Below are 10573 nucleotides of genomic sequence, written 5' to 3' on the forward strand. Positions count from 1 at the left end.
TCCGCGCGCAGTAATTGGATGCAGCAATCAGATGTTGTTTGTTCGCGATTCTGTAAATTTTGGATCAGGCGTCTGGAAACTGTATCTGGAAGAAGTTATGTTCGTTTTGTATTTCTATATTTTGTATCTGGATGAGTTTTATGTCAAATGACCAAAAACTCCATATCTTCTCTTTTGGTCTAAACATGTATATAATTATATCTAAAAATTCAATTTTCATGTTTTAACTTGTAAAAAATTATGTTTAACTGCAAATAAAATAGACAAAATAAAAATAAATATCAAATTCAATTTTTCATGTTTTATAACATTATAAAGTAACAATAATAAACATTAAACTCAAAACTCAAAGTCTTAAAATAACAAAATAAAAACTCAAAATCTGGGCTCAAAACACTCAGAGACTGAAACACTCAAACCTGAAAAATAAACCCTTGACATAAACTCAAGTCTGAACAATAGTAAACATAATCCCTTGACTTCAAGAAGATCTTCAAATGTCTTGAACACTCAAACTTGAAACATATAGTAAACAATACATCACACATGCTTCCTACAAGCAAATAAACAACTGAAAGACCCATATGCTTAGACTTTTAAGATATACACAAGTGCGTATACAAAATACTCTCATTCAATTTCAAAACATTTCACATACTAGAGCTATATATATAAAAAACTCTTCACACATGCTTCCTTACAAGTAGCCTAACAACTTAATGACACATATTTCTAAGACTCTTATGCTAATCACAAGCACATATACAAACGTGAGATGCGAGAGAGAGAGAGAGAGAGATGAGAATAAGAACCTGGAGGAAGTGACTGCTTGATGATCACCAGCACAATACACCACACATGCTTCCTACAAATATAAATAAACAACTGAATGATCACCAGCACATCAACAGGCACAACAATACTTTAAAAACTCAAATGACATTTTAACCGAGGCAATAAAACTCAAATACAAACTCTTCATATGTGAAGCTAATATAGAAGTCGACTTCCTCTTGATATCCTTTCAGTGATTGCATCACGTCGGATCTCCATTGCTCTATCACCAGATGGAAGGTATGGAATATGTCAAGCTCTTCTACTGCTTGGTCACCATGATGTTCATACTCATTTACTGTTTCCCAATAAGTGAAATCACGGTCTTCATCAGATGAATCTCGAATAAAATTATGAAGTGCCATAGTTGCTGTCACAATCTTCACCCACTTTTTAATATCATACTTCGGATGTTTTCTATCTAACATCCTCCACTTCGCTTTCCAAACACCAAATGTTCTTTCAATCACATAACATAAACTAGCATGCCTCCGGTTAAACACGTCTCTAGAGTTTGTTGGTGGTCCTCCCCTAGAAAACTGGTCAAGATGATACCTAGTTCTACGATGCGGACCTAGATAACCGGTTCTAGTTGGATAACCGGAGTCAACTAGATAGTACTTACCATCTGGTGGATGAGGGAAGAAGGGTTCATGTGTCGCACAATGTGTAAGAACTTTCGTGTCATGAGCTCAAAACATTTTAGGTTTAGAAATCAAAGGTAAAATTTGTAATTCTTAGGATAAATTAAGGGTATTATCGACTTTTAATACTTTTGGATGAGTTTACTGTTTCTGGAAGCGTTTAAAAATCTCATCCAGAATTCCCGAAAAATCCGGATAAGTTGTGAAAATGTATCTGGATGCTACGTCCAACTTAACCTCCTATTTCGCATCAAACGAACATCGGCCCGCGTCTGCGTCTAGATGCCGCGTCCAGTTCATGAAACGAACAAGGCCTAAATCAGGGCTGAATCTGAGGGTATGCGCTTTAAAAGGCCATTATAATTAGGGCGGCAATCAACTACAGTTAGATCCCAACTAATCTAGGTAAGGTTTGTACGGTAACAATCAAGTAGATCAACTCCTACAATTGAGATCTACACAAAACTTAGAGAAGTGACGTTTACAAACGAAACTATGAGAAGGAAGCAAAAGCGAGTATTGTAAAGAACAAGTCCAGCTGAGTAGGGGGACAAGCGGTGCGACCGCTCCGGAGCCAAGCCCGTGTCTCCCGGATATTAATAGTTAAGGACCCAATTTTTTTTTATAAATCTATATTTTATATTAAAAATTTTATAAAGAGAATAAATAAATTTGAAAATGGCCTAAAATTATTTGATATGTATATATTTTTATTTTCATCACAAAATATTACTGATTAAATTTTAAAAATATTTTAAATATTATCTGAATATAAAGTTTAGAGGGTAAAATTTTTTTTTTGTCCTAAAGCCCATAACAATGTTAAGCCGGCCCTGGTAGAGAAGTTATTTTTACAAACGAAATTACGATGATGATTAACATAAAAGGAGAGATGGCGAGAGAAAAATCGAAAGACAAGGAAAAATTAGGAGAGAAAGAATGTTGTTTCCATAACGAAAATATTCCACCGTAATCCGTAGGAAATTAAAATTAAATGGAAGTAAGAAAAATGGCAAATGAAAGTGATAAAGAAACGTATATAATCCGTTTAGAAAATTTCTTTTGAAACAGTTGTGTCTTTTGGTGTTTAAAAAAATGTTGCGACTTTTGAGAAGCAACTATTCACAAATGAAACGGTAAGACACACTGTTTAGATTAGTAACTGATGATCTCATATATTTAAATAAAACGAAAACATGACCATTAGATTGTATGAGGAAGCGATCTCTACCATTCGATTACTTTTGTTTCTCTATAAAAATGCTAACATCAATAAAGACAAAAAAAAAAGAGAGATTGCTATTCTATTTTGATTTGTTTTTTATAATGAAAAAGACAAAAATTTTATAACATTCTTAAGACTAATAATTGTAGAAACACATTTATGGGTTTAACTATTTTTTAAAACTATTTTGATTTTTGTAATGAAAATACATGGCTTTATAAACTATTTTTTTTTAAATGAAAACACATATTCTACATTTTTGGATGTAAGTATACATTTTAATGTCGTATCTAAACCTTTTCACAACTTTTCCCAATAGTTGCAATATTGAAAACACATATTTAATTTAAAAGACAAACATTTTCATCTAATATAAGAAAATTGAGACTAATGATTTCATTGTTTCTAGTTTAACTGAAATATGTGTTTTCAACCAACGTATCGAGTGCAACCAACCTGGATTGTTGGATTATTGTTTTATTGATTGTAAAAGTTTGTAGACTCTAATTCCTAATTCCTTTAGCACTGGCTTAGATTAAGGTAGAGCTTCAGTTAAGGTTTGGTTCTGTTTTTTCATAACTTTAATTTCCATTTTCCTTTAAGACCACCAAAGTTTAACATATTTCTGTTTTTGGCCAAAACTTGGTTATGCCATTAGTAAGAATTTTTTGCTTTGTAGACAGAAAGTAATTTGTGGAATGCTTTATTTTTTAGGTATCACTACAAGAAAACAGGGGTATTCTGATGGACATTCCGACAGAAAATGAAATCCTCGGAATTTCCCGAGGAATTTCCTCGGAATATACCGACGGAATTCCGAGGAAATATCAATCCGTCGGAATATTCCGAGGAAATTCCGAGGAAAAATGTGTTCCTCGGAAAAAACCGATGAATCCCGAGGAAATATTATAGGGATTTTAAAAAATTCCGAGGAAATTCCGACGAACTAGTGATCGATCGATGCGTTTTTGGACATATACCCATCGATCGATCACATTGTTACGCTTTGGTCCATCTTAGTGATCGATCGATGCGTTTTTGGACATAAATCCATCGATCGATCCGTTTATAAAAAAACATTCGAGATTTTGAAACCCCAAACACTAGTTCCTCGGAATTTCCTCGTAATATTCCGAGGAAATTCCGAGGAACACTTGATATCCTCGATCGATCGATGGGATAATCTCATCGATCGATCACATTGTTACGCTTTGGTCCATCTTAGTGATCGATCGGTGCGTTTTTGGACATAAATCCATCGATCGATCCGTTTATAAAAAAATATTAGAGATTTTGAAACCCCAAACACTAGTTCCTCGGAATTTCCTCGGAATATTCCGAGGAAATTCCGAGGAACACTTGATATCCTCGATCGATCGATGGGATAATCTCATCGATCGATCACATTGTTACGCTTTGGTCCATCTTAGTGATCGATCGATGCGTTTTTGGACATAAATCCATCGATCGATCTGTTTATAAAAAAACATTCGAGATTTTGAAACCCCAAACACTAGTTCCTCGGAATTTCCTCGGAATATTCCGAGGAAATTCCGAGGAACACTTGATATCCTCGATCGATCGATGGGATAATCTCATCGATCGATCACATTGTTACGCTTTGGTCCATCTTAGTGATCGATCGATGCGTTTTTGGACATATATCCATCGATCGATCCGTTTAAAAAAAAATTGACGTTTTGAAACCCCAAACACTAGTTCCTCGGAATTTCCTCGGAATATTTCGACGGAATTCCGAGGAAGAAAAGGGTTTCCTCGGAATTCCCTCGGAATATTCCGAGGAAATTCCGAGGAAATAGGGTTTTTAAACCGAAAACAACGTTTTGCGGTTTGAATAACACCTATATAACCCTTATTAAGTGTCTTACGTTCATTATGAAGTCAAAAATTTGTTCCTTACCCTATAATAAACACTTTTCCGATTGTATGAACGAAATCCCCACAACATAAGAAAAACACTTATACACTTTAATGAACGGTAAAGGGAATACTTACAATTCGTTTTGAAATTTGTTATTTCATGGTTTGTGCTCATCTATACAAAGAATCCTTAATGGTATGCATTACAATTGTATAAGAAATGAAATACGGCAAAAAAAATTGATGTTTTGAAACCCCAAACACTAGTTCCTCGCTATTTCCTCGAAATATTCCGAGGAAATTCCGAGGAACAATATAAATTAATAGAAATACATGCACAGGATATTATTTTTCCTCGAATTAATGAAAATATTCCGAGGAAATTCCGACGGATATTTAAGTGTCCGTCGGAATTTCCTCGGAATATTTTCATTTAACCGGGCAAACAAGCCGCCAAATATTTCGCGAAAATTGAAATTGAAAATACTGAGGGAATTCCGACGGAAAATATCCGTTGGACCCAAGGTTTTATAAACTCGAAACGCATCTTCTTCCCCATTTCTCTCTTCTTCCTCTCCGGCGATCTCTCTCTCCTTCCGGCGTTCTCCACCTTCTCTCGCGACGATCTCTCCGGCGAATCCTTTCCATTCTCTTACAAATCATGTAAGGACCCTATCTCACTCTCTTAGGTCCTATTTGTTAGGTTTTTAAGTAGATTTGATGATTTTAGAAGGTTTTTGATAGATTTTTGTTAGGGTGATTGGGTAGGATTGTGATTTGCTGTGTAATAGGTTTAGAATTGTAATTTGGTTGTGTTGAATTGATTTAGAACTTTTTTTATAAATTGTTCATTATTTTTGTATTTACAAAACATTTTTTCTATATAAATTCGATTTTACAAAACGTCTTTTGTATATAAATTCGATTTTTGGATTTATAAAAGATGATTTCATATTTATAAAAATATTTATATTTATTAAAACTAATTTTGTATTTATAAAACATTTTTTTGATTTATAAACACTATTTTTTATTTTTGTATTTATAAAAACTATTTTTAAATATACAAACCGTTCTTTGTATATAAATTCGTTTTTTGGATTTATAAAAGATGATTTCATATTTTGAAATTAATTTTGTATTTATAAAATTTTTTTTTTGATTTATAAACACTATTTTATTATTTTTTGTATTTATAAAAACTATTTTGTATTTATAAAAAGATGATTTCATATCTATAAAAATATTTATATTTATAAAACTAATTTTGTATTTATAAAACATTTTTTGATTTATAAACAATATTTTATTATTTTTTGTATTTATAAAAACTATTTTGTATTTATAAAAAGATGATTTCATATTTATTAAAACTAATTTTTTATTTATAAAACATTTTTTTTATTTATAAAAACTATTTTATTATTTTTTGTAGTTTAAATATGTTTTCTATTTCAATTTTAATTTTATATTTTCGAATTTCAATTTAAAAAAATAAATTTATAATTTTTTTTTTTAATTTTGGAAATATTCCGAGGAAGTTTATCCCTCGGAATATTCCGACGACATCTTCCTCGGAATATTCCGAGGAATTTCCGACGAACTTGTGGTCCTCCGAAATTCCGAGGAAATAGGGTTTCCTCGGAATTCCGTCGGAAATTTCCGAGGGATTTCCGAGGAAAGATGAATTTCCGAGGAGTTATTTTCGAGGACTTTTTTCGTCGGTATGTCGTCGGAATAGCGTTATTCCGACGACATACCGACCCTCAGTATGCCGCTGTTTTCTTGTAGTGTATGCTTTTTCTTCAGGCATGAGAAAGTATATTCATTGTCTGTAGGAGGTCAAAAACCCAATTCAGAATGTGAGCATGGGGCCGTGTTGGATTTAGCAGCCTTGTTGAGTACCATTAAAGTACTCACATATGGAAGAAAAAAAGAATAACACATGGCTATGTTCATGCGCTTTTAATATGGATTTATGAGTCTGTCCCTGGTTTAGGAGAAACATATGGGAATCCGATAGAGAGAACTGATGTTTTTCTTTTGTCATGGCAGATGTATAATTTGCTGGTTTTTGGCTTTAGACAAATGTATAACTTGATGATTTTTGGATTATGAATAACAGATGTATAGCTTGCTGGTTTTTGTTTTATGAATGACAGATGTGTAGCTTTCGAATGTTTTTATATTGGATTGTCTTTTATTACTTAGTTGTTTTTCTCTACGACGATGGTTTTTTCAGATGTTCAGGAAAAAAAAACTCATGACCAAAGCCTCAAACGCGTATTAAATACCAGATGCAAAAGTGTAATGAAACACCAAACAGTATATGTAATGAAACACCAAAGACCAACGTGTAAATGTAATGAAATACCAATCTAACTGAAATCTCATGACCAAAGCATCAAACTAAATTGAATACTCATCATTTAAGAAGACATGTTTTAGAATTATGTCCTACCTGGTTCCAAATTCTACTTGTAGATTAGAAAACAGTCGACCATGTGCTGTGATCCATGTATCTCCAAGAAATAAAGACTGAATAAGTGATTAAACCACCATGAAAGGATACAACTTGGTAAACAAGAAAAGAGGGATGAAGGAGACGAAGACAGTTACCAAAAATTTACCTAATTCTGATATTAATTAACTTCAAAATAAACCAAATTCGAAATTAATATAAACCGGACTGAAATTAAACATTAAATTAAGTTTGGTTTACATAAACTCAGATTTTCGTCAACAAATCTGCCACAACATAAATTTAAAAGTTTGCCACCACATAAAATAAAAAGTCTACCAACCATTTTAAGTCAGATACATAACTCTGCCGTAAGAAAATAAGTCGAATATACAAAATAAGTCAGTACATAAGAAAATAAGTCGGTACATAAGAAAATAAGTCGACCGCAAAAATCTACCATTTATAACAACCTCATTCGCCATACATATCTTAAAAAATCTGTTATCTATTCTAATCAGACAATTAAGTTTGTCGTATAAACAAAACTGACGTTTAAAAAAAAGTTTGACACCGCTTTAATGGTAGATTTCTTTTTCAATTAAGTCTGTCGTGTTGGCGGTTTGCACACGTAAACACTTCAAGGAACATCCCTGCAACTAGGATCGCTGCTAGTGTGACGAGAGATAATCGTACACAGTCCTACGTTGCTAGAGGAGGTCCTTACTGGCTTTCCCAAACGCTCAACGAAGAGAGCGACATGGTTAATACTTAATAGCTCTCTCAATTTTATCCCTTTATGGCCATCTGTTACGGTACCTACTGGTATCAGGCCTTTCTTGTTCTAAACTTAATGCCTTTTCTTTCAGTTCTTTTGTTGTAGTTGGGATGCTGCTCCCTGTTATCGCATTCTCTTAATACAATGAAATTTTCAGTGCTAAAAAAAAACAGATTTTATAAATAGACTTATTAATCGATAGATTTATATTTCGAAAATAAATCTGACGTCGACGAAATGCTAAGGATACTTAGGTAATAATTTTTTTTGTTATAACTATGAGAAAGAGAAATTTCGACCAGAAAAAAATTCTAATAATTTTAGAAAAATATGAGTCATTCTATCAATAACACAATTAATTTGTGTCATTTTAGTAAACTTCCCAATAAATAATTAAACAATGTAAAATTTTCATGCAAAAATTTTGACGTACAACCCTAGTTTTTGTATTTTGTTTTCTTTAGTATTTCAAAATTAAAGGACAACTTGTACTAATATTAGATAAAAATGAAAAAAAAATAACAGTAAAAATTTTTTTACTATGTTTGAACAAGTCAAAAAAGATCTAGTTATCTAAAATTGAAGGAGTAAGTTATTTGGATAGAGAAGTATTTAATGTTTTAAATGTATTATCTTGAATGGCTTCACATAATCATCATTCCTTAGAAATTTGGTAAATCATGGATTCTCTTTTTAGTCGTAGCTTTATTTGATTTCCAAAACCAAAATGCAAAATTATTAAGAGTCAACTAACATTTAATGTTTTAAATGCATTATTTTGACTAGCTTTTAAAACTTTTGGTTTCTAATTGAGATAATTATCTTTACATGATCATCATTTCTTAGAAATTTGGCAAATCATGGATTCTCTTTTTAGTCGTAGCTTTATTGGATTTCCCAGAACCAAAATGCAAAATTATTAAGAGTCAACTAATATTTAATGTTTTAAATGTATTATCTTGACTAGCTTTAAAAACTTTTCGTTTCTAATTGAGATAAGTATCTTTACATAATCATCAATCTTTAGAAATTTGGTAAATCATGGATTCTCTTTTTATACTTATACTGGATTCTAACATTCTTATTAAACTCAAATGTTATTGGTTTGATGATTCTTTAATGACATATACAATCCATTGTTATTCAAAAAGTTAAGGTTTTGATGATTCTATAATTCTATCAAAATCTAGTGTTATTGGGATTTAAATTCTTAAACATTTTAACTCATGAAACAAAACTTTCAAAATATTGCATATATCCTCAAGATTCTTAAAATCATTATAGTAGAATAGTTTCATATGGACTTTTTAAATATGATAGGCTCCTTAGGATTCTTTATAAATTTAACAAATCTCTTGATTCTTAAAATCAACAAATTCTACCTAAATTCATCTCCAACTAACCCCCTTAGTCTTTATTCGATTTCCCAAACCCAAAATGCAAAATTATTAAGAGTCAAACTAACATTTAATGTTTTAAATGTATTATCTTGACTAGCTTTAAAAACTTTTGGTTTCTAATTGAGATATTTATCTTTGAGATAGTTATCTTTGAGATAGTTATCTTTACATAATCATCATTCCTTAGAGATTTGGTAAATCATGGATTCTCTTTTCAGTCTTTGCTTTATTCGATTTCCCAAACCCAAAATGCAAAATTATTAAGAGTCAAACTAACATTTAATGTTTTAAATGTATTATCTTGACTAGCTTTAAAATCTTTTGGTTTCTAATTGAGATAATTATCTTTACATAATCATCATTCATTATAAATTTGGTAAATCGTGGATCCTATTTTTAGTCTTAGCTTTTTGGATTTCCCAAAACCAAGATGCAAAATTATTAAGAGTCAAACTAACATGTAACATTTATTGCTAGCTATATCGCCTGTGCGTAGATATTAATTATAAGTAGCATATTAGTTCTGACTTAGAAAAAGGAAGTAAGAAGTTACAAGTTACAACAATATACACTATAAGCAAAAGAAGAGAAAAAAAAGGAGGGATATGAAGTTGGATGCAGTTTTGTTGCTTTGTTGTGTCTTGTTCTCCCTTGCGCCAAGCCTAATTGTTGCGGAAATAAGACCGTGGTGCCCATCAAGAAAACAAACATTTGATGGTTCATGCAAAAAAGATTTCACACAATGCTTTGATGACTTAAAAGCAACATGGGCTTCTGTTGGCGACCTTGGTCCAACCGATTGTACTTGCACGTCTCAACCCCAAAACAAGCGTCTCTGCTATTGTCGTTATTTACCTTGCCCTAGCTAAATACTATAATTTTAATGATTCATAAATCTAATTGTTCTCATACATATCTTCTATAATAATAAAGTAAGAGTTGACAAAATATAAAATAAAGTAAGATTCTGGTATTTTCCTTGTGCTACCTCAACAAATAATATTCTAAAACTGACATGTGACAGAGTTTAGTTAGGCCAGATGTGAGATTCGTTGGGTTTCTGTGTAACTGAACTAAACTTTATGTCTGAAAAATTTATGTATGTTAGTACACAGATGGACCAGAAAATATATGTTATGGAAACCTTAGATGTATTAATGACAAGCCTCCATCTTCATCTGCATCTCTTTGTGGAAGACGGCTCATCTGTGGTGTCGATCTATGTTCATCTGAATCACTCCCACGACCTGGCGGCATAAGTCAAGTCGATGCATTCGATCAAAGGAGGTAACACTGCCTTAAACATCAGTGACCCACTTCGCCAACTAGGTTTCATTCAGTGCATTTTCT

General features: G+C 32.0%; 1 protein-coding gene across 1 annotated transcript; it reads left to right on the plus strand.

Moving 5' to 3' along the window:
* Positions 1–9407: 9407 nt before the first annotated feature.
* Positions 9408–10171, plus strand: LOC111206320 (defensin-like protein 250). The gene has a single exon (XM_022702905.2). The coding sequence runs from the start codon at positions 9829–9831 to the stop codon at positions 10090–10092; it is 264 nt and encodes an 87-aa protein (XP_022558626.1). The 5' UTR covers positions 9408–9828; the 3' UTR covers positions 10093–10171.
* The last annotated feature ends 402 nt before the right edge of the window (positions 10172–10573 follow it).

This window comes from Brassica napus, chromosome C4, assembly GCF_020379485.1.
Source record: "Brassica napus cultivar Da-Ae chromosome C4, Da-Ae, whole genome shotgun sequence".
Classification (NCBI taxonomy): domain Eukaryota; kingdom Viridiplantae; phylum Streptophyta; class Magnoliopsida; order Brassicales; family Brassicaceae; genus Brassica; species Brassica napus.